General features: G+C 40.8%; 3 protein-coding genes across 3 annotated transcripts; all 3 read left to right on the top strand.

The window, feature by feature from the left end:
• Positions 1-187: 187 nt before the first annotated feature.
• LOC143882613 (uncharacterized) lies at positions 188-9,485 on the top strand. The gene is made up of 11 exons (XM_077386079.1): positions 188-492; positions 2,726-3,153; positions 3,815-4,014; positions 4,090-4,260; positions 7,104-7,418; positions 7,722-7,880; positions 7,959-8,108; positions 8,263-8,469; positions 8,569-8,604; positions 8,820-9,087; positions 9,237-9,485. The coding sequence occupies exons 1-11, from the start codon at positions 360-362 to the stop codon at positions 9,240-9,242; spliced, it is 2,073 nt and encodes a 690-aa protein (XP_077242194.1). The 5' UTR covers positions 188-359; the 3' UTR covers positions 9,243-9,485.
• Positions 9,486-15,045: 5,560 nt separating this feature from the next.
• Positions 15,046-16,218, top strand: LOC143882614 (transcription factor bHLH148-like). Its single transcript, XM_077386080.1, has one exon. It carries the CDS (start codon positions 15,454-15,456, stop codon positions 15,997-15,999), a length of 546 nt encoding a protein of 181 aa, XP_077242195.1. The 5' UTR covers positions 15,046-15,453; the 3' UTR covers positions 16,000-16,218.
• A 5,075-nt stretch (positions 16,219-21,293) lies between these two features.
• On the top strand, positions 21,294-22,631 carry LOC143882615 (uncharacterized). Its single transcript, XM_077386081.1, has 2 exons — positions 21,294-21,951; positions 22,061-22,631. Exons 1-2 carry the CDS (start codon positions 21,943-21,945, stop codon positions 22,571-22,573), a joined length of 522 nt encoding a protein of 173 aa, XP_077242196.1. The 5' UTR covers positions 21,294-21,942; the 3' UTR covers positions 22,574-22,631.
• Positions 22,632-24,509: the final 1,878 nt, after the last annotated feature.

Below are 24,509 nucleotides of genomic sequence, written 5' to 3' on the forward strand. Positions count from 1 at the left end.
CAGCCACATCGGCACATTCTTTTGCATTTTTCTATGCTATATAAGACAAAAAGGGTAAAGTGTACCACCCAATCCCTAATCGAGGGCTAGGATCATCCAATCACCCGCATTTCTTAAACCCTAAAAAGTGTGTCTATTTTGTTGTTCCCACAAAAAACAGTAAAAAACTCACTAACACGAGACGAGAGGGTAATTTTTCCAACAGCATTCAAAAAGGACTTGTAGAAACATGTAACTCCTGAAATGGTGTTTCATGAACATCACAAAAGCATTCAGAACCTCTTCTTCCCCTTCGAGAACCAAACTCTAAACCCTAGAAACCCTAAAAGAAGAACAATCCGAACTAATCTCCCTCTTCAATGGCGCAGTTCTCTTCTCAGTGGGACGATAACGCTTTCAATGAAGTCATGGAAGCCCTAAAAAGAGCTTGCAACTTAGCTGTGAAAACTCCTAAAAAGGAGATCGATGGTGCCTCCGCCTCCAATTCTGAAGGTAATGTCAGTGAAACCCATCTGAAAATCCATCCAAAAATATCAGTGAACAGACACTCTGAGCATGTGCTTGCATCATACCGAAAGCAGAACATTTTACTGATTATGAATTCTTTCACAAAGCTTTATTGTTTGCGAGTGTTTGGTTTAATAGTGTGTTACGAACCTGAATCGGTTTGTAACATGAGAGGGAAGATCGGCCCCTTGATCCACGTCAAGGGAAGGATCGGTCTTCCTTTGTGCAGAAACACAATTTCTAGAATAATTTCTCATGAAATAGGAGATTACAACTTATTTATATACCATAATATTACATAACTTTCCTACATAATAAGAATCCTGTTGAAATCTACTTCCTAATTAAATAATAGCTTACTATTCTAAGAGTAGCCAATATGCTAACAGTCCTGTCAAATCTCCATCTCCTACTGAATGTAAATAACTACTAAAAATATTATCAGCAACCACATTAATATCAAGAGCCAATTTAAATAGGGAAATGATAAATGCGCCCCTTTTCATCACTATGGACACCCAGCAGCAGTGTGTCATTATGACTGCAGAGGGGCTGATGTACCTCACATCAGAAAGATTCAACGGATTTGATTGCCACGTACATTGCAGTTGGGTATCCCAAGTGATGAAAAGGGGCGCATTTATCATTTCCCTTTAGATATTGCTAAATCCTAAGTGGGACCCATCTATCTAGGTATGTATCATTCCACCCGCCTTGAAATCAACCTTGTCCTCAAGGTTGGAGATTATGCAATGACTATTTGAGGAGATAATCTTGCGCAAGACTTTCCAAATTTCTTATCTCTTATCTTTTTCTTTGTTCTTTCTCACTCCTTGTTGTCCTTTCTTTGCCTTGTAATTAGTCACCATCCCGTATGACCTCATCAAGGGTTGAGGCAGCTCCATCTTTAAATCGATCGCCTCGTGTTTTTAATCAAAGAACTTTTGATGTGTTGTTTTGGAATGATTGCGATGTTGATACACGAATTTATGTGGGTGAGAATCTTTTCGATGGCATTGGATAGGTTGAGAGGAACGGTAGACTCTTTGGCGACGACCTTTTTTTTGTGGCTTCTTCGCCTTTTTCTTCTATATGCTTTTGTTTTCTCTTCTTCTTTCTCTCCCTTTTCCGTTTCGTCTTTCCTTTTTCATTGTCCAAGCTTTCTTCGACGGTGCTTTAACTGAACTCTTCCATCAGACATGGAGGTAGACATGGAGGTTCTGCTGACTTCACGCCAAACGATATTGCTAACTCATTGAACTTGGCCTTCATAGAAGCTAGATGCCTTAAGATTTCTCTTATATTCTCATCCCGCTGATCCATTGCTCCTTCAATTTTCTTCGACATAATAACAGATCGTGCTGCTCTGATACCAATTGTTATGAACCCGAATCAGTTTGTAACGGGATTGATCTTCTTAGAAGGAAGATCGGCCCCTTGATCCACTTTGAGGGAGGGATCGGTCCTCCTTTGTGCAGAAACACAATTTCTAGAATAATTTCTCCATTGATGAAATAGAAGATTACAACTTATTTATATCCCATAATCCTACATAACTTTCCTACATAATAAGAATCCTACTGAAATCTACTTCCTAATTAAATAATAGCTTACTATTCTAAGAGTAGCCATTATGCTAAGAGTCATATCAAATCTCCATCTCCTACTGAATATAGATAACTACTAAAAATATTACTAGCAACCACATTAATATCAAAAGCCGATTTAGCTAGGGAAATGTTATCAGCACTACTGTATTTTGATGAGGGCACTTCTCACTTTATTCAAAGTACGGTATGGCCCACATCATAAGATGATCCAAACCGTCCATTAGATGGGCCACAGTCTAAATAGGTTGTGCTCCAAAAATTATTTCCGTTGGTTGATCCTAACCCTCCGATCTATACAGGGTTAAGATCAACCCTCTAACATTCAGATCAACCCTCTAACCTTTAACATTAAGCCCAAACTATACTGATTTATATTATAATTTTTTTTGATGCATGTTGCGGAAGCATCCCATGTTTGTTCATTTTGGGTCTTATTCCTATGTTCACATCATATCATTTATTTGGTGTTAAAGGTTGGGCACCGGTTTCTTTTACTTTTTTGTCCTGTGATTTCTTTTTTTTTTCTTTTTTTTTAAAGCCGCTCCACATCTCCTGAGACACACATTGCATGGAGCTCTCTTGTTCATTGTTTGCATATGTTTATGCAGATGCCTTGAAGAGGAACAATGAAAAGTGTTTACATAAAACTGAATTGCACTGTGCAACAAGCATAACAACAAGAGGCACTTCTAATACTTTTTTTGGAGAACACAGTAATGGTGGGGTCAAGGTTGAAGAGTATCCAACATGCAATTTATCTGTGGACCCACTCAACAATTCTACATTCGCACGGCCTGCACAGATGTTCATTGATGCCATTAAGAAGAACAGGTCATGTCAGAAAGTTATAAGGACTAAGCTGATAAAGATCGAAGCAAGGATTGAGGTGAACAAGGAATTAAAGAGGCATGTTAAATGCCTCGTGGATTTACAGGTTTCCTGCAAAAGGAAGGTGGGGAGGCTTTTAAGCCAGCAAAACAATCCTCATGTTCAGTTAATCTCACTTCCTAAAGCGAGGATTTCTAACATTGTGAAGGTTGTATTTTTGACATTTTGCTATACAAATTAGTTAAATGATTACATTCTTTACTAACCATGCTGGAGTAGTGTTTTCCAAATTTTGACATTTTGCTATACAAATTAGTTAAAAGATTACATTCTTTACTAACCATGCTGGAGTAGTGTTTTCCAAATTTCTTTAGATGTCACTGACTCACTGCATCCATTTATCCCTCTATAACCTTACGCAGTTTTGCTATTGCCTACTTTGGTGCATGTTGGAGCTCCTTTCTGGATTCTATATTTTTGAACTTCAGTAGTAATCGCATTTTGAGCTATATAAATTGACTTGTATCTTTATCTTAAAACTATTACGCTGGAAATATGTTTTAATCGTATAGTTTTTCTCTTTAATTTATACGGGCAATTATGCTATTTTCATATAACTCATTGCCTTTATGGGTCTGCTTTTCATGTTCAGTTACAAACGATATTGTCTCTTGCTGAACTTGTTCATTTGGAGTGTTAATTTGATGCAAGTTTTTTATTTTTATTTATTTATATTGTTGAAAGTACTTATGTAAAATAATGAAGTGTCTTGACATATGTGTTTTTCTTTGATTTTTCTTAAAACTGAAATAATGAATTCTCTTAACATTATGTTGCATTAGATGACAATAGTATATCGGGTATTGCAGGTCAAAGATAAGAAGGTTTATGGCTTACATTTTGGCCCAAATGAAAATTCTCATGTTCCCAATTATAAGATGGTAATTGAAAAATTCCCTATCTCATTGCCTAAGCAGCCTTGGTCAAAGATAGAGAAGGAGGATCTTGCAAAGGGAATAAAACAGCAATTTCAAGAAATGTTCCTACAAAAGTCAATGGAAGGCTATAGGTATGCTATTTTGGAAATATTTTTCGTTTAGCTTTCTATTATTCGTATGTTTTTTTATTCATGTTTCCTTGACAGTGATTCAAAGGGATCTTCAGGGGATTCAATTTCTTTAGATAGCAGTGTTTCATCGATTGCCAATCTTGAAATCACACCTGAAAATATTAGATCATTCCTACCTCGGGTTGATTGGGAGCGGTTGGCTTCCATGTATGTTATGGGTCATTCTGGTGCAGAATGTCAATCAAGGTAACACTTGTTTGTTGAGAAGTAAGCATGGATATCCGTTGTCTATTGTTTCTTCTTTTACTTTCGTGCATCATCATCTTCTTTTGGAGTTGGAACTACCATTTCATCCCCCATTGATTTATTGATAAATTTGTTATATTCTGCTCTTTCTTTCTTTCTTTCTTTATTTTTTTAATTTTTTTTGAGAGATAATACTAATTTATTGGAAAAAAAAGATAAAAAAGATTGCCACAAATTATAGAAGGGACGGACTACAATGATCGTGCCAGGCTAAAGCATTCCTAATCCTATATAAACCCTCCTTTGCGAATGAATTCACAATATCGTTAGCCTCTGTTGATACAAAAAAGTGGGAATTCTAAACCCCTACAAAGATCTAACATCTTATCTTCCTAATTTTTCATAAACACAAACACAAAAGAAATAAACACGAAAGAAATATTTCATTTAGAAATTTGTTTTGATCCAGTCTGTTTCGTTGAGTCTCATTCAATTTCTTTTGATATGGATGAAACCAGGCGAAAGAACCTATTCTGGACAGATTCAGACAGAAAATCCTAAATCATTCCAGATTTGTAATTTTCTTTCAAAAATTTCATTTTAAAGCACATTTAGTGACCATTTTATGAATGTTTGAAGGGTCTTTTATGTCTTTTAGCCCTCCCAAACAAATGGGAGGGTTAAAAATACATCAAAGTCACAACCGTTCATTTCTCTAATTTTGAAAAACAAAACACATCAAAACTATTCATTTCTCTAATTTTGCAAAACTCATTTCTTCGCTAAAACCCTACTAAAGCTTGAAGACAAGGTTTCCATTTCATTTTCCTGTGCAATCTCTTCCTCCATCACATTCTACTCCAAGGGGAGGACTCTTTCCTTCCATCAAAGTGGTGATTAGAAAGAGGCATTTGGTATGATGAGTGATGAGTTCTATTAATGTGTTGCACCATGGTTGATGTTTCAAGCAATAAAATGTTTATTTGTTAAATTTTGTTGAATTTTTTTCTGAATATTTCTCATGTTTCAAAGTTCAGAACTATTTAAAAAACAAATCATTGGTTGCAGCGCCTTCTCTGGAGCATAACACAGAAACAGACAAAACACCGGTACATTTTATTTTAGTGAGCAAAACGAACACCCACTGAAAGGGCTTTGTTTGGTTGTAGGTATTTACCTTGTAGTGGCGTAAGTAGTCAAGAGGGATGAGACACAACCATTGGATTTACATGGAATTTACCTCGTAGAATAGTGATAAGTAGTGTGTGGTTGTAAACTTTGTAGAGTAGCGGTAGGGAGTCTCATTATGAATACACACACACACACACACACACACACACTAGTAAATAACCTTGTGCGATGCACGGGCCGACAAAAAATTGTACGGACCACATCATCGGTTGATCCAAACCGTCCATGTGATGGAACACAACATCAATAGGTTGTGCCCGTAAGATCATTTCCATAGGCTGATCCTAGCCCTCCAATCTATAGAGGTTTCCATAGTTAAAAAAGCATAAAGGAGGGGGGTAGGATTGAAATTATGTGGCTTTAATGGGTGCCTTTGTTAGAAAGTATAAAGGAGGGGGTAGGATTGAAAATATGTGGGTTGAATGGGTGCCTTTGTTAAAAAAAGTCAAAAAAAGTGATGTTAATTCTCATAGAATTTTGGGAGAAATTCAAATAATTCTCTCCTTTTCTCTTCTGCTATATATATATATATATATATATATATATATATCGGTCGGCTAGAGAACCTTCTCTAGTCCGCCGACCAAAAACATAGTGGGCCCCATGTTGTTTGGATGATCCAAATCATTCATTTGATGGGCTCTGACATAGATAGGGTGTGCCCAAAAAATCATCTCCGTAGGATCATCCTAATCCTTAGATTTGCGGAGGTTAAAATGGACGCGTATAAACCCTATAGATAGGGTGTTCCCAAAAACACAGTGGGCCCACGTTGTTTGGATGATCCAAGTCATTTATTTGATGGGCCCTGACATAGATAGGGTGTAGCCAAAAAGTCATCTCCATAGGATCATTCTAACCCTTCGATTTGTGGAGGTTAAAATGGACGTGTATAAACCTCCACAAATCTGTCCATTTTTAACCTCCACAAATCCAACGGTTAAGATGATCCTATGGAGCTGATTTTTTGAGCACACCCTATCTATGTTAGGGCCCATCAAATGAATGCTTTGGATCATCCAAACAACGTGGGCCCACTTTGTTTTTGGTCAGCGGACTAGAGAAGGTTCTCTAGTTAACCGACTAGAGACACTTTCCTCATATATATATATATATATAGGGAGAGAGGGAGAACATAATTCCCAAGAAATCCATGCAAGTTTTTGGCTTGGATTTCTTGCATGGATTTTATTTAGAGGAGACAAGGGTGACACATCAACAAACAAGCAATGATTAACTAAGAGACATCCTGGTAGTCTCCATGTATTTCAATGCTATATTGGCAACCAAATAAGGGGTTTTGCTGACATGGCACTTAAATGCCAAGCAAAACCCTAAGCCATCTTGGCTTTTGTGCAGCCAAACAGACCCAAACGCAGTTAGGAAGGTGCAAGAAATAAGGGAATTTTGTGACTCAAAATAGGAGTGTCACCTGCATAACAAATTACTTTACTAAATGAAATTGTACTAAGTTTTCCAATATGGAAATTTTGCTCAATGGCTGTAGATTCATGGTTCTCTTCTTGTTCCTTCAATATTCTATCACGTCCCTAGATTTTTTCATATATGCTTTGTTGCTATCTGAATTTGTCCGTGCTTGAATGAATTTTTTTAGTTACCTTTTTTCCCTCTTTTGGAGGTCTTACTTGCAGGTGGTTGAACATTGAAGATCCCATGATCAACCATAATCCATGGACCAAACTCGAGGACAAAAAACTGTTATTTATTGCCGAGCAGAGGGGGATTTATAACTGGATCGAAATTGCAACTTCATTGGGAACAAATAGAACCCCTTTTCAGTGCTTGGCTCGTTATCAACGAAGTCTTAATGCAAATATTTTGAGAAGAGAATGGACAGAAGATGAAGATGCTCAACTTCGTGCAGTTGTGGAAGCTTTGGGTGAGGGTGATTGGCAGCTGTTAGCTTCTAATCTGGAAGGCAGGGTAGGTCATCAGTGTTCTAATAGGTCAGTAGCATTTTAAATTTAGGATTGGCTATGTGTGGTGTTCTTTTTTACCTTGAATAATGACAACCCTTAATAAGGCTAGTTGGTTGAGTGTAATTGTGTATATTGTACCTGTTACGAAAATAGTAGTAAAAATCCTGGTAGAAAATAGTTTACTTTTCATGCCATTCTATGGAAAATCATTTGTGTATGAGAAAAACACTTGGATTCCATGATACTGGTTTTTATGATAGCCGTGTACCTTTGGCCAGCTCATGTACTTTTTTCCATCCAATCTGATTATGCGGACCCTATTGAATGCAGATGGTGGAAAACACTGCACCCTTCTATAAAAAGGGTAGGGAGATGGTCTGTGGATGAAGACAAACGTTTAAAAATAGCTGTGATGCTTTTTGGACCAAAACAATGGATGAAAATAGCTCAGTTTGTTCCTGGCAGAACTCAAGTTCAATGTAGGGAAAGGTAAAATGAATATCAGATCAACTCAAAATTTAACCACAATTGGGTTTGATTAAATGAGTGGATTGAGTCTGGTGACAGGTGGCTCAACGTTTTAGATCCATCTTTAAATCTGGAAAAATGGACAGAAGAGGAGGATTATAAGTTGAAAGAAGCAATCTCTCAACATGGACGTTGCTGGTCCAAGGTTGCGGCATTTGTGCCTCCACGTACCGACAGCCAGTGCAGGAGGTACGTATTATACGTATTATCCGCTAATGAGTATTTTTTTTTGTCAAAAAAATATAAACAGAAAAAAACAAGAAAAGGCAAATAAAAACTAGTTCTTTCTCCTGCTAAAAAGCAAAAACGGCATCATTTAGTTTCTCGTGTTTTGACTATTCAGGAGATGGAAGGTTTTACTTCCACATGAAGTGCCCTTGGTAAAGGCAGCTATGAAGATACAGAGAACTGCTCTTATAAGCAACTTTGTAGAGCGGAAGGAGGAGCGGCCTACTCTTGGCCCTAATGACTTTACTCTTGCACCAGAGATAAATAGTCTTTCTGAAACTGGAAATGAGAATGCTAAAAGGAAACAAAAGAAAAAACCACGGTAATTTTTCTTACGACATTTTCCTTGGACATAACTTGAATTACATTTTTTCTCAGCAAATTGATATTTCGATTGGTGTCATTCACTTTAAATGTTCAGGGATATGCCAAATTCCGAGAAGCAGATTCCCTCTTGGTAAGTTGGATTAACTTTATCCTGATATTCCTTCATTCATAACCGCTACATAATTGAAGCGTCTATTATTTTGATTAACTTCTTTTATTTATATACATGCTTTATCTTTGTTTACTTTAATGAGGAAATGAAATCTTTTGTTTGTGCGTGATTGAATAGAAGTCCAGGTTTCCCTTTTAGATGTGTGTTGTTATTTACTTATGTGGTAATTGCAGTAATGATCCTTCAAGGATGAGGTCCAGAAAGCCTAGGAGTAAAGCTAAGACTCGTCCAGAAGAAATTTTAGGAACAATAGGTGAGGATGTTGAGACTTTTTGTGGGGATGATACTCTCCCGAATCAGAGAGAGAAGAAAAAAGCATCTAAGTCACGTTCTAAGCAGGATAAATGCATTCAACCAGCTGAGTGCCATGGAGATCTTCCAGAACATTCAATTTTGGATACTAGAGATTCCAAACTGTGTCCATTGGATGGGAGAGAGATGGTACTTCAGCTACCTTTTTTATTTGTTGTTGTCTCTGAAAATGACTGCATCTGCACCCACTTTTGTTTATCTTTTCCTTACAGTGATTTCATTCTCCTCGGGGATGTTGGCTAGGTAAGATTACTGACAAATTTTTTATTTGGTTGCAGATGTGAAGCTAGAAGAGGTGGGAATGGAAAACCAAAACCATGGAATAGCAATTTTCCCGTGGTAACATATTTTTTTTACAACCCCATTGTAATAGAATGAGGAACACCAATGTTACAGTGTTCCACCATCTATCGATTTGGATTGCCACCCTGGTAGATCGTTCCTTAATTATTCTTATAACTTGCAATTAGTTGTTCAAAACATGGGCATATTTTAAATGAAAGAAATGGTAAAAATTACTAAAACAAGTGGAAATACCAACTGCTATATGTATAGAAATCTAAGGAAATGGTATCAACACTCCCTTATTTTGATAATTGTACTCTTTATATTACACTTAGCATCCAATTCCCTATTCTACACCTGTTAATTTTTAATTATTTATTTATTTGTGTGGGTAGTAGGACCGTTTGTTTCCTCATTTGAATGAATAGTGTCAAAAGTCCCTCTGTAGAAAGCGCTCTTTTATTCTCTCTGCTCGTGAACCCAAAACTCTTCCTCTCAACTTCTAAAATCCCAAACCTAACCATTTCCCTTTCCTCATCTCACGATCAAATAACTCATCCTCAACTTCTGCAACTGTCATCTTAAGCAACAATTGCCATAGCCATGTGCTCTCTCTCTCTCTCTCAGTGAGCAGAGTCGTCGACTCCCAACAGCTTTCACTGCCTCTATGAGCTAGTACACTCATGTCTACTGTATCCATGGGCAAATACATAACTCCTTTGACACAATATCCTGATAGAATAAAAACCCCATCTGCACAACAATGTAGATCATCTTCATATACTGAATCTGGTGTCGGCAAGCTGAGGCCCTTTCATCTGTTATGAGTGTGACGAGCAGGTTGTTGGATGGGCCTACGAGTGCATTGACTGTGGTATGAACTATGAAGTTCACCTGAAGTGTGTTCTGGAAGTTGACAACGACAAGCCTGAAAAGGAATAGGTAAAGGACTACCAATGTTGTCTGTGCTTGGAGGATTGCGTTCTGAGAATTTTGGAATGAACTAGTCTGAGGGCTTCGTAAGAACCCAATTGTACACAGTGTGGAGGTGTTTCAGAGACTTGCGCATAAATAGATAGACAATGCAAGTGTTAAGTTTTGTCTTGTTTCTAAGTCAATTTGGGCTTCTCGTTGTTAGTTACGTATTATAACTAGGATTGTTAGGAGTATAGTACCTAGTTGAACTAGGAGTGAAAGAGGAGAGCTAGTCTATGGGTCTCCTAGTTAGACTATAGCTAGGTCTTGAGCTTTGAAAAATTCTACGTATATATTGGAGAGAGAGAGAGAGAGAGAGAGAGAGAGAGAGAGAGAGAGAGAGAGAGAGAGAGAGAGAGATTTCTTCTTGGGGTTTTCTCTTGTAGTGAGAAATTCAGAGTGGGTCTGTTTTTCCTCTTTGTTCTTGTGTACGGTCTTAGATGAGAAGACGAAGTGGAAGGTTGTGGTTTGCGGGTTTCGCTTTAATCCCATTGTAATTATTATATTTTTGCTTTCTCGTGTGATCTCACCCGTGGATGTAGGCGTTTTGGTCATACCACGGAAAATCTCGTCGGGTGCATCTTCTGATTTGTTTCTTTTTACTTATTTGTGTCTGATGGGATCTGTTTTTGCCTGTCGGATTTTTCTACAGCAAATATTCTAAATCTAGGAGCGAATTTATGGGGCTTTCTAAATAGTGAGATCCCATCATACTCATGATTTCAAGCCTAATAACTATTGAACAAGGTATTTCATGTCTTTTGCTTTTGCTTTTGCTGTCGTGCTTCTGTGTGGATTTTTTTGTGTGGTTTATATGGAAGTCTAAAGGATACGAAGACTCTGATAATAGTACTCTTCTCCAAATTTTGATTGAATGAATATTGTTAGTCGTTGCACCCGCTTCCCCTCACAGGATATGCATCTCATCTGAATGTTTAGTATAAAGTGCCAAATTAATTTCAAATATCTTCAACCCAAAATAGCTATACCGCATGCTGTTTTTTTCCTTCCATACCTTATCAGCCTATGATTCTCAATTTCCATTTCATAAATAGTGTCATGTGGCTTCATATTTTTCTGTGCAAGAAATGGTGATCGTCGTCCATTAATGTAACCATTCAAGAGAGAGAGAGAGAGTTGAGTGTGAGCATATTATTGTTTTATTTTTCATTTTATGGAATCGAATTGGTTGTGAACCCTCACATTTTATAGGCAGACTAAGGACAAATGGGAAGTAGGAAGAGTTGGTAGAATTCGAGGCTCATGGGCGTGTAGGTCCATTTTCTCTATCTCTGACATTTTTTTTACCAAGAGGACTAGATTTAGGAGTAGACTATGGGTGGGCTATGGGAATAGTGTGAGGTTTTGGAATGATGGTGGTTAGGTATCATTCCGTCGTCCTATGAATTTCCAAGCCCTCTTTAAGATTGCAAGGATTAAAAATATGTGGGTATCAGTGTTTTCAAAAAATGAGGGGAAGGGTGGTGTGGGGATAGACTTGTATAAGAACCTTTCCTACGCTAAGTTTCTTGATATACTAATAATCTTTGTAGATTGGAGAATCCCGATCGATGATCTTGGACGCCAGACCATCAGTTCAAGTTTTTTGGTGGACATTAATTCACATTAGAATCAACACTTATGACAGGCTCAAAGCTTGACACTTTCACTTGGCAAACAAAGGCTATCTTTACTCATCAGTGGAGGAATCCGTATCACATAGTGCATCTAGGATCATCTCCTAACTAGTATAAGATCAATTGGGATTTTCGAAATTCGATTCAAGAGATACTTTGGAGTTGGGGGGTAGCAGGTATTGGTTCTCTCGGTCTAAATTTATGACATCTTACTTCTTTTGCTGTCATATAGATTATTTGGATGGAGAGGACTCACACATCTCTGAGGGCAAATGCTCCACTCTAATTAAATTGCCCATAAGATAATCAATCAGATTCACAGTGATTACCCCATAGACATCATCCTAAGGAATTGGGACAGGATTTTGAGATGCAGGACTTCCAAAGCAAAGGCAGTGGTGAGATGGAAACCTCCTCTTAGGAACTTAATTGTGGTTAAGTGACGACGAAAGTTATCGGATGAACGGCTTAGATGGGCTTAGATCATATTGACAACAATGGGCGAGCCGCGAGCCTAATTGTTAGGTTCTAGGAGAAGGACATGGTCACTAACTGTGGCAGACATAATAATAATAATATGATTACATCATAAGAAATGGTTAGAGAAACCCTTCCTAATATAAAACTAGAGAATGTTTTGCTTGTGTTAGGGACAAGAACAATCTACTAATCTTTGAGATATCACCAGGAACTTTGTCTTAAAGCATGTCTAAAATACTTTATCTCTTTACATTTAAAATTCATTTTATCATTAAAAGATAGATGAAAGTAACAGAGGCTTTCAGGAAAGCAAGTTTTACATCTATAAATTAACATCTTGAAAAGAGATTGGATAAGTTGCTCGACAATAATGGCCAATTTTTCTAGCATTTTTCCCAGTTAGATTATTTTATGTAAGCAAGTTGGAGGAAAAGGATGAGAAAGAGAGGCCAGGGAGGATGCGTTTTGAACAAGAAAAGGCGGAAGTGATTAATAATTAATTAATTTTTAGTAAGTTTTAAAGATAGACGACAGCCTATCTACCTAATATAAATCAAACTTAGGGATTTATTATTTTAATTTTACATTTTTATGAGAAGGGATGGGTCTTATATAACATGATAAGGGATTTGCTAGGCAATCTTGCGGGAAGCCATTTCGCGACTGACTTTTGCAGGAGAGAACAGCCACAACAGATGAATTATCTGCTAAAAAGTGAGCATGTGTGGCTGTTCTCTCATGCAAAAGTCAGACGAAATGGGTTTCCGCAAAATTGCCTAGCAAATCCCACATGATGAACTGAGGAGGTTTCACTTCTATTGAGACTGTGAGATAAACGCAAACGAAACCCTCGTGGTGCTTTGGGTTGGGACCCACTGTTTTGGTGATAACATCATCCCTACTGTTCATAAGTGGGCCCACCATGGTACGTCCTAGTCTAAAAGTAGCACTCATAAATCTAATCACCCTCTTGAGTGACTTGCAAATGAGTGTTTATCTTAAACTAAGCAATCGTTCAAACCTAATTTCTTTGATAAAAATGGTTAGGAATTCGTACTTGAGCTGTTCGTATAGAAAATACGGGAAGAATTAGGGAAATTTTATAGAAAAGAAGCATTGCTTTTTTAATTTACCACAACTATATCTATACTTTATCTACTTATTTATTTTCTTATAAAAACACAACAAAACGCATGGAGTATTGGATAAAGTACAGGATGTGAGTTTTGTTTTTTGGGTGGTCTTTGACCTATAGAGGCCGGGGGTTTAATTAGCTTACCTACCAAAAAACATGTGAGTTTTGTTTTCAATGAAAACCCTCTTTTTATTAACCCTAAATTTCTACCCTCCTTCTCAGGAGCACCTCCGCGCTCTGTCCTTTGCAAGTGATGACAGTCATGTCAGATTAATTAAATGAATAAAGCAAAAGTCAACATATGCTGCTGTCATCACTTGCAAAGGACGGAGCGTGAAGAAGGAGGCTAGAAAATCCCAATAATATATGAGAAATGAACAAACTATTCATCCAATTTGCACTCCATTCAATAAAAAAAATTGGATTTAATTCAGAAAATCCGTATTTATTTTGGATATGGAATTTTTTTAATTATTAAAAAGTCGGGATTTTAAAAAATCATTCAATTAGTAAAATAATTTTATAACTATGGTTAGGAATTAGGATCATTGTCCGAGTGCAACATTTGGCATGTGGGGTCTTTATGACAAAGCTCGCTAGATGAATGGTTTAAATAAAGTTCACATCACATGGTGGGGTCAAATATAAGAATCTCAAAACAATAAGGGCCCGTTCGTTTCAGATTGTGACAACCAATTGTAAGCCCAAAACATATTATTGGCCTCAAAATTACATTTAAATGTGAGTCTGATAATAGGTTTGGGGCTAACATTCGGATGTCACAATCTCAAACGAATGGGGCCTAAATATTTATCTAGAGGAATGCTTCAGTTGGGCGACCTCCGTGCAGTATGGCGTAACAGATCACTCAGCCCTGAATGATCTGAACCGCCCATTTGATATATCTTGCTCTGATAGCCTAAAAATCACACTAATCATACAATCCAAATATGTAAGAATACATTGTTGTCAATGAGGAAAAGTATATATTGTTTGATGTTAGGATGGACGGTTCTGATCATTCAAAGGGTAGGAGCCACTACAACCAATTCAAGCATTCCTCTTCACATCTATCTATCTATCATCCTCCTAATCTAAGAAAATCTAATGTTTGGAGGAAATGTGGAAGAAACGCAGCCACTTCTTTTAGAAGAAGAAAAAGCCAAGAAGTAGACAACAAAAAAGGAACTAAATTGGAAATGTTTCTTATGGAGAAAGGAAAAAGGCAACAAGTAGAAAATAAAAAAAACAAAGGAGAAACGATAGCAAGTGGAGTGGAAACAACCACATGCGTTTTGTACAAGCTTTTCCTCATTTTCCCACTAATCATTGGAAAGAAAACAAATAAAAATGGGTCCCACCATGTAGCAAATTAGTGGAAACCACCTCATAAGGTTGGGCCAATAAGCTGCTCCCATGTCATCACCTGATTAAAATACTCAAAAGGGGTGGGATTATTAAAATACAAGGTGACGATATTAACGGTTCCCTCATGTGGGTGGTTATTATTGGTTAGAATAAGGAAGGTACGTTCTGTTTCTCGTGACTGCTTTAAAGACCCTCTTCCTCTGACCGATAATTTCTAAATCTCTCTCTCTCTGGTTTTCTTCCATTGCTTCTAAAAATTTTAGATCAGTTTTTTTTTTTTTTTTCCCGGAGGAGGAGGAAAAGAGGATCCGAAATTCGTTCTTTATCAATTCAGATCCGATAAGGTATCTCTCTCTAGGTTTTCGTTTGAAGGAGTGGTAGATTTTCTCTCTCTTATGAAGTAATCAATATGACGAAATTTTCGTCTTATTCATAACGCTCTCATCGGATCAGATTTTTTTTTTCCCGGAGAAAGAGGAAATACAGATCTGAAATTTGTTGCTTCTCATTCAAATTCTATAAGTCCTCTCTTTCTCTTTCTTCCTCTCATCTTGCTGTGAAAATATATTGAAACTGTAAAGATTCTTTTATTTTTGTTCAAAAATCTCTGGATCTATGGCGTCTTCGATCTCGAATTTCGAAAAAATGAGAGCATGTAAGAGAAAAAGCGATTCACGGTGGAAAACGGAGATCGAACGGAGAAACTACTCCTCGAAGCTTCTAGAAGCTCTGAAGCACGTGCGGGGGAAAACGGCAGCGATGAGGACTCCGACGGCCGGACGAGCCGTCCGGCAAGCTGCCGATCGAATCCTGGCGATCACGGCGAAGGGACGGACGAGATGGAGCCGAGCGATTTTGTCGAGCCGGCTAAGTTTGAAAATCAGGAAGAGAAGTAAGAAACCGGGATCAAAGAAACTGATAGATGAGATCTTGAAATCGCCGGAGAAGAGGACGCCGGTGATACAGAGGAAGGTGCGGGTTCTCGGACGGTTAGTTCCCGGTTGCCGGAAAATTTCTTTTCCGGTGCTTCTAGAAGAAGCGACCGATTACATTGCTGCTTTGCAGATGCAGATCAGAGCCATGAGCAGTCTAACCGAGCTTCTTTCTTCAGATCATCGGTTTAGCTCGGCTCTTCAGCTGACCGAGCCGAGCCGAAGCTGATTTTGGACCCAGGTGTTCTCCTGTTTCAGCTTCTCTCTTTAGACGTTCCCTTACTATTATTGTACACATGAATTTTCCTTCAGCATTATGACCGAAAGCCCAAGCTGAATTTTCCGTTTGTCTTGAACAAACTTGAGAATTTCAAGGGTAATTTGGTCATTTGGCTGTAATTCTCGAGGCCTTTGTTCAGCTTTTGAAAAGTACTTTGTTCTTTGATTCGCTCTGTGCATATTCGTTCGTTGGAGTTTGTTACTTTAGGCATAGACCGAATTTATTTGGGATATGTTTCTTTGCTTTCTCCTTTGATTCTCTCTGTTGGTGCCTATAATTGAATTGATTCGAGAATAATTATTCAAATCCTTGTCAAAGGCCAAAAGTAGGCATAGAACAACTTACCTTTTGTTCTGGGTTTGTAATTACTTAGTTTTGAAGAAACTATCAGGAATCATATGTAACAAATCAATTTCCAATGTATCAGTTTAAATAGCATAACTCAAGTTTCTTTAATCCCATAGATGGTAACTAGAAATCCTATTTAGGTAACATGCCTGTGGGGAACACGTTAGATCTTTCTCCCATAACCTTTTTAGGGTCTGATTTAGGGTCTTTAGACAATCCTCTAAAGCCTTCAATCCATAAGTTTTTAGGGTATGACCCTTTAAAGGCTATATAAGTATTTAGGGTATGATTAAGGATCTTTAGACAAGGCACGTTCTAAATCCATTTCTTTTGTCAGAAGGGTTTTAGGGTCTTAAATGAGTCCATTTCTTTTGTCGACAGGGAGGAGGGGCTAAATGAAGAATAGAAGAATACAAAAAATGTAACTCTTGGGGCTGTCTGTCTATTTTACACCAACGTTGATGAAGATAAGGATGGGATACATTATTCATGAATTGTCATATTTGGGTCCTTTTCCCACTGAGGTGTTAACACGTGTTGCACCTACATTATGAGCCATTTGTCGAATCCCAGCGTGGGGTTCAATCCGAAGACTCGTGCAATAGGGGGGTAGCTATCCATAGGGTTTGGTGATTGGGACACTGAGAGATGGACACGTGAATATGTCTATTATCTTGCTTGAAAATTAAATGTAATGGTTTTGAAATTGTTCCAGTGTAAATGTGTCATGATTCATTTTACAAACGATATATGGAAACTCAGTATATAAGCTGTCTTCCCATCCGTGCACATGGCCACCGGCCCCTTAGATGGGTCATGGCACAACTTACATATTCCTAACCATTTGAGCATTAGCTTGCTTTTGAGCACGAACCAAAAGTCGTCTACTACAAGGAGATCAACTAATCAAACGATCAGGATCATTTGATTTATTTTATTTTATGGGTACTTTGCTTATGGCCCCACTCCAGATTGATGGGTATTTGCTCTGATTGGATGGTCTTAACTCTCGATTCTTAACATATACACCCATTTTGGGTGTATATGGAGAAATTATTCACCACAGCCGTCTACCTAAAACTGCAAAGAACACATGTGGTGATTAAGTCAAAACAAAAGATGAAACGTAACATGTGAAAAATTTGAGAAGATGGAGTTTTATGGAAAAAGTAGGTGAAAAAGAAGAGAAAGTAACAGCTCGATTTACCTGTCCACGTCCACATTATTGGCCTCAACATACAACAGAGGGGCTGAATGATTAGGCACTTGGAAGCTCGACACTTGTCAAACTGAGAGAAAGACATGTTGCATGTCTTTCTAACGCACATATAAAGGTCCTTGTCCGCAAATAGTTAGGCAAATTATGCTGAGTGTCGTTTAAATGTGCATAATTGGATTTGATTGTAGGTGTAAATCGATTTTCAAATGGAATTATATTTAAGATTAAAGAGCATTGGATGAAATATATTTATGGAGAACACATTCACTCTTTGGATGAAAGAAAGAAGGGCAATGATATATTTGCCCATTTTCTTCCCCGAACTACGCCCTTTTTGTTGTATCGTAAAAAGAGTAGTCATAAATGATGGCGTCGGAATCAAGGTCTATGATCGCGCAGTCCGTAGAGAGCCTCCGCGGGGTCTGCAATCACAAACAAAGGGGGTCATGGGGTCCAGGGTTGGTCCCGGACGACCACTTCGACGCCCAAGTCAGATTCTTCGACCAATCAATATAAAGAACAACGAGAAGAGGAGAGGGTTCGATTAGGTTTACCAAGGCCAAGGCACAGATTCTTTTCTTGGTGTGTGAGCGGATGGGTCGGAGGGGACTAACATGGAGAGTAGGATTAAGTTCCCGGCCTCCTCTGCTGTTGTCTTGCCTCTTTCTTTTTTGGTTGTCTTGTGGGAGATCCAAAAGAAATCCTCTTCTCTTCTTCCCTTCTCCTTCTTTTAAGGGGTGGCGTGCGGATATTTTCATCATTATGAAGAGAAAACTTTCCTTGGCGGGATTGGGCCGTTCCCCTGTTTTGATGGCGCGCGTGGTTTTGCTTAGTAATCCATTCCATAATTTGTGATGATGGGTCTGGACGGCAAGGAGGTGACACGTGTCGCAATCGCATGGTCTTGTCGTTTATCAGCACCTTTCCTCATGATGGTTTAGGCTTCATTGGTGCATGGACGACACATGGCGAGATTTGGGAGTAGCGCCGTATTTATGTCTCATCATAACACCCCCTTACTCCTTTGGTCCATTGAATGGGCCAAGGGAGTAATGTCTGGTCAAGCGATGCCGTGGCGCGGGCATTTATGGGGCTCCGGAGTACGAGGAGACGTGCCGTTTTATCCGGCGGTTATCCCTGGGAAATGGTAGCGTCATTATGTTCCAGTCGGAGACACGTGTCGGGTGGGTCGCCTTGTTTTGAGACACAAGGGTTTCTCCTTCGAGCTTAAAAAGGAAGACCATCTCGGCGTTCTGTCATTGCTTTTTTTCCGAGATAGGTGTTTCCGCACCTTTTCCCTTTTTTCAGCAACATGTCTGGTTCCCCTTTGCGGGTTAGGGGCAAAGCCCCTCTTTCCCAGGAATCGTCGAGTGACCCCGACCTGTCCTCCGACTCGGAGGAGGACCTTACGGCCTGCCGGAAAAGGGCTAGGAGGGACTCGGGCCCTTCCTCGGGCTTTCCCCCCCTTCGTCTTTCCTCCTTGCCTAGGAAGGACAAGTCATCTCGCTCCCGTGTCGCTAGGGAGTGGTCTTTTTTCTCCCCGGCCTATCATCAGGGGATGGAACTGTGTGGCCAGGTTTCGAAGATGGGTAAAGAGATTGAGGATTTGCAGCGGGAGAACGAGGCCTTGCAGATAAAGGTTCACTCCCTCAACGAGCAGCTGCTTGAATACGATGTGGACCCTTTGCTGGAGAGCTCCTGAGAAGAGGAGGGGGACCCTTCGGGAGAGGAGTCTTCTTCTGATTAGTTTCTGGCTTCTCCTACTTTCCTGTTTCTTTTTCCTTTCTTCCCCTTTCTTGTCGGGGATTTTGGGGCTTGCGTGCCCTATGTTTGGTTTCTTATCGCCCCCCCTTTTTTGTAGGCCTGTAGGCCAAAACGATGTGAATAGATGGTTTTTATGAGTTTGTGCCATGTTTCTTATGCTGTTTTTTTCATCTGTTTGGTTGCTTTTTCACTATGTTTGGTATATATTTTTCTTGTTCTGAGGAATTGTGACGCTTTGCCCGAACCTGCGAGGGGTTCCGAGCCTTTACCTAGCGCGTTTAGTTTCCTCTGCCTGTTGGGTTCGTTGTCGAGCTCTCGTGCCGTGACTCTGGGTCCGGACGCGTATTTTTCCTCTAGTGGCTTTGAGGTCGGATCCCTTTGCTTGGTTTCCCCTCTCCGGACCCTTCCTTTTCATTAGGTGGGGAGGGGTTGAAATTGGGCCAGCGCGGGCGATTTGAAGTCCGAGCCCTTCCTTTGGCCAGGAGGAGAGGATTCGAAGCTGGGCACGCGCGGTTGGTTCGAAATCCGAGCCCTTCCTTTCACTAGGTGGCGAGGGTTCGAAACTGTGCATGCGCAGGTGGTTCGAAATTCGAGCCCTTCCCTTCATTAGGTGGGGATGCTATAGGGATGGCTTGTTGGGTATTTAGCGGTAGGGGTAGCAACGTCTTTTCAGTCGGGGGGGAATGACGCTTCGATTTTTAGCGGTTCCCTCGAGTTCCTCAATCGGCGCTACGTGTGCACGTCCCATCCGATTAGACAGGGAGGGAGATTAATCGACGCGTGTCGAAACCCTAGCTCTTTTTAAGGCCTTTTTGGGGATTTCATTCTTGTCTTATTTCTTCGTCTTCCTCGGTTGAAGTGGGCTTCCTTCTGCGGCGATTTCTCTAAGTGCTGCTCTTCACCAACTTCTCTCTGGTTTTTGCCCTTCCTCGTTTGTCCGCCTCGGTGAGTTCTGTGCTTTTTATTTCGTCTGACATTTGGTTATTTTACGATGCCTGTCGCGACCGGTTCTCAGAGTCCGTCTACCGAGTCAGTAGAAGTAGTGAAGAGGGCTCCGCCAAGGAAAATGAGGCGGTTGGTAAAGGGCGGGGGCGGCGGCTCTCGAGATGAACAGCTGCCCAAGGAGTTGGAAGATAGCTCCAGGGCTTCTGGATCATCGTTGGGGGCCGCTCCCTTTGAGTCTCTCACTCGAGTTTCTTCTGCTCGCGAGGTCGAGATTAGGGACATTCGGTCCGGTGCCGTTATCCGCCCTGGTCGGGTGGCGTGCTGTAGGAGTACTTTGGAAGAAGGGGCGGCGGAGAGGATTAGGAGGGAGTTTCATATTCCAGAGGATTACGGGATTAGGGTTCCTTCTTTTGGGGATGGGGTGTACGAGGGCGTTACGGAGGAAGAGGTAGCCTTTTACGTGGAGGCTTTCCGGGCGGGGATTAGGTTTCCGCTCTTGGGTACCATAGTATAGGCCCTCGAGTTTTACCGGGTGGCCCCCTCCCAACTGGCGCCCAATAGTTGGCGTACCCTCTTGGCCTTTGTGGCCAAAGCGGGTCTTCAGAAGATTCAGCCTACCCTTCCTCTGCTTCGGAGTTACGTTGCTCTTAGCCCATTGGTGAAGGGGGAGGACAGCTGGTTGTACCTGACCCAGCGTCCTCAGGTGAAGATCGCGGCGAACTTGCCTTCTTCCATTAAGAAGTGGAAAGAGGAGTACGTGTTTATTATTCCCCCGTCGGATGCTGGTTGGGGCTTCTCCCGTTCTTGGAGGCGCTGTGTTGAGTGGCGAAGGAAATCCCTCCCCGACGAGTCCGACTGTAATAAGTTTGACTTGGAGAAGCTCGCCTCTGAGGAGGCTCGGTTTGCTGGGTGCTATGGAGAGGAGGGCCCGCTGCACGGGCGAGGAGGTGGGGGAGAGTTACGCCAGTCATCGCGGTGAGCCTTTTTCCCTAGGTTTGTCCCCCCATTTTTTTTTAGCTGTCGTTTTCTTTGCTTTGAGTTGTTGTTGATCTTTTGTTTTTGGCTGCAGGTATGTCTTCTTCTGGTGATGCTGGTAGGGGAAAGGGGGTTGTGGCAACGGCGGCGAAGGGTCCGGCTAGCCGTCAGAAGATTCCTTCCGGCTTTATGGCCGTGGCCAGGAAAGACTGGTCGCAAACTAGGCTTCCCCCATCCGCGCCGTCTAGCTCTTCCGGTCGATCGGTCGGAGAGAGGGGTACAACTAGGTCTCCTCTCCGGGAGTTGGAGCCTCCTGCCAAGAGGGTTGCCCCTTCTGGCACTAAACAGGGGAAAGCCGGCCGTGGTGCCCGTCCTCCTGCCGCCTTCGCGGAGGACATGTCGAGTCGGCTGGAAGGGTCGGTTATGACCAAGCTGTTTCTGGAGCAAATGGAGTTTTCCCCGCACTGCTACCGGACGCAAGGAGAACTGTTTAAGCCTGACTGGAAGATCGGCGCTGAGGATGGTGTCCTTGGGAATCCCCGGGTCAGAGTGGAGCTTGGGTTGATGACCGCCCTTCCTGGTGATGAGGCTGAGTTAGAAAGCTTCCCTCACAGGGCCCTGGGCCCCGGTACCTTCAGTCGATGTCCTGCGTAAGTACCGAGTGACTGGCTTTTCCGCTTGCGTTTTCCCTTTTTTGTTGCCTGTGAGACTGCACGCGACAATTCTCTAATGGTTTGCTTGTGGCGGGGGCTTTTGTAGGCTCAAAGTTACGCCAGGAAGATGCTGCAGTACATGGTTGAGGACGAGTCCGAGATCGGTGCTTTCAAGGACCGAGTTCGCAAGCTAAGTGAGGACCTGGAGAAGGCCCAAGCCGAAAAGGCGGCGCTCGACGACACCGTTTCTCAACTCCGGGGGGGACTCCAGCTGGCCGAGGATGGGAGGAATCGTGCGAAAAATAACTTAGTGGTGACCCAACAAACTTTCGCTGAGGAGATGGTGAAAGTGCGGGAGGAATGGCGAGATTCCGAGGAGTTTTTTAAGGCCGCAGCCTCGTTTAGCTTGGATATCGAGATAGTTGCTTTCGTCGAATGTCGGCGGCGCGTTCGCGAGGTTGATCATTCCTTCGCTTTTGAGAAGTTGGTGCACGAGGCCGACGAAGTCGTTCCAGAGGATCTTTTGCCGGAGCCAGTGGATACCACGAGACCGGTCGAGGATCCGGCGGTTGCCCCGGAAGCTCCTACAGTTACTGAGACCTCTGCGGGGGCTCGGTGAGGCTCGGATGCCTTGGGATTTTTTTGCTTCTTTTTATAGTTCTATTGATGTGCTGGGTCTGTAATAGCTATTTGAATTCTCTTTTTATATATATATATATATATATATATATATATATATATATATATATATATATATATATACAATGCGCCGTGGGCCATTTGAGCTTTTCGGTATTTTTCTTCACCGTGATGTGTTAACACGTGTTGCACCTACATTATGAGCCATTTGTCGAATCCCAGCGTGGGGTTCAATCCGAAGACGTACTCGTGCAATAGGGGGTAGCTATCCATAGGGTTTGGTGATTGGGACACTGAGAGATCGACACGTAAATATATGTCTATTATCTTGCTTGAAAATGTAATGGTTTTGAAATTGTTCAAGTGTAAATGTGTCATGATTCATTTTACAAACAATATATGGAAACTCAGTATATAAGCTGTCTTCCCATCCGTGCACATGGCCACCCCTTAGATGGGTCACGGCACAACTTACATATTCCTAACCATTTGAGCATTAGCTTGCTTTTGAGCACGAACCAAAAGTCGTCTACTACAAGGAGATCAACTAATCAAACGATGAGGATCATTTGATTTATTTTATTTTTTGGGTACTTTGCTTATGGCCCCACTCCAGATTGATGGGTATTTGCTCTAAATGGATGGTCTTAACTCTCGAAGATGGAGTTTTATGGAAAAAGTAGGTGAAAAAGAAGAGAAAGTAACAGCTCGATTTACTTGTCGACGTCCACATTATTGGCCTCAACATACAAGAGAGGGGCTGAATGGTTAGGCACTTGGAAGGTCGACACTTGTTAAACTGAGAGAAAGACATGTTGCCTGTCTTTCTAACGCACATATAAAGGTCCTTGTCCGCAAATAGTTAGGCAAATTATGCTGAGTGTCGTTTAAATGTGCATAATTGGATTTGATTGTGGGTGTAAATCGATTGGAGAACACATTCACTTTTTGGATGAAAGAAAGGTAGAAGGGCAATCATATATTTGCCCCCACATAAAATATTCAAGAGAGACGGCCTGGTTTGAGAGGCAGATAAAAGTCCATTTCACACCTACTGTTTCACAAGGCACAACATCACTTCCAATAGATGTTATGAGAACCGCATTTAAACCTGACTCTGGCCCACCCATGCAACAACACCATGACCGGGCCTATAATTGACCTTTCCGATGATCATGACCATCCAATTGGTGGCTTGCGAAATCATTGGATGGGAAAGGAAAGAGTAAAAATTTCTATTGATTAACAATTTTCTATTAGCGTGATTTTCAATTTTTTCATGCTATGTCTACACAGTGCCCTTCGTTCCACCAAATGAACGGTTCAGATCATACTATTCTCATGTTGGTGGGGCAGAACTAAACTTCTCATTCATTTTTGAAATGCGGCTCACCCCTTGGATTGCTATTCCCAAAATGGCACCTCTCGTTGGATTAAAAGCTTGAAACCCTTATTCTCAGAAATTCTCTACGGATTACCCAACCCTATTTTAGGTACTTATTCTCAAAATATCCCTCTTTCAAAACCCCGTTCGATTTGGATTTTCATTATTGAACAACAAATTAAACACAATTTTGTTTCCAATAATCAGTTTGATTTTGAGTCCTATAATTCATTTTAGACTCAAAATAAATACTCAAAAACCCAAACGAACACGATCAAACCATAGGATCCGACTGATTACGAACCAAACGGATCGTGACACATACAATAATCACCTATTACTATTATAAGCAGTGCCCTTCTCCAGTTCTATATGAAATTATGAAGTGACTAAACAAGCAGTGCCCTTCCCCAATTTTGGTAATTTCGGCCGAAAAAACCGACATTCGGCGCGTCTATATCGAATTTCTGCCGAAATTTTGGTTTCGGCTAGGTCCGAAATATATGCCGAAACAGAAATTTCAAACCATGTT

The sequence above is a fragment of the Tasmannia lanceolata genome, unplaced genomic scaffold (assembly GCF_043159265.1).
Source record: "Tasmannia lanceolata isolate RefF3 unplaced genomic scaffold, GAP_Taslan_0.1 ptg000008l, whole genome shotgun sequence".
Classification (NCBI taxonomy): domain Eukaryota; kingdom Viridiplantae; phylum Streptophyta; class Magnoliopsida; order Canellales; family Winteraceae; genus Tasmannia; species Tasmannia lanceolata.

What these genes read in the sequence shown, in the direction of transcription:
- LOC143882613 (XM_077386079.1), top strand. Translation starts at nt 360, where the DNA reads ATGGCGCAGTTCTCTTCTCAGTGGGACGATAACGCTTTCAATGAAGTC. An exon ending in GGATTTCTAACATTGTGAAG is followed by an intron (nt 3,154 to 3,814) that starts GTTGTATTTTTG and finishes CGGGTATTGCAG; the next exon opens with GTCAAAGATAAGAAGGTTTA. An exon ending in CAAGTTCAATGTAGGGAAAG is followed by an intron (nt 7,881 to 7,958) that starts GTAAAATGAATA and finishes GTCTGGTGACAG; the next exon opens with GTGGCTCAACGTTTTAGATC.
- LOC143882614 (XM_077386080.1), top strand. Translation starts at nt 15,454, where the DNA reads ATGGCGTCTTCGATCTCGAATTTCGAAAAAATGAGAGCATGTAAGAGA.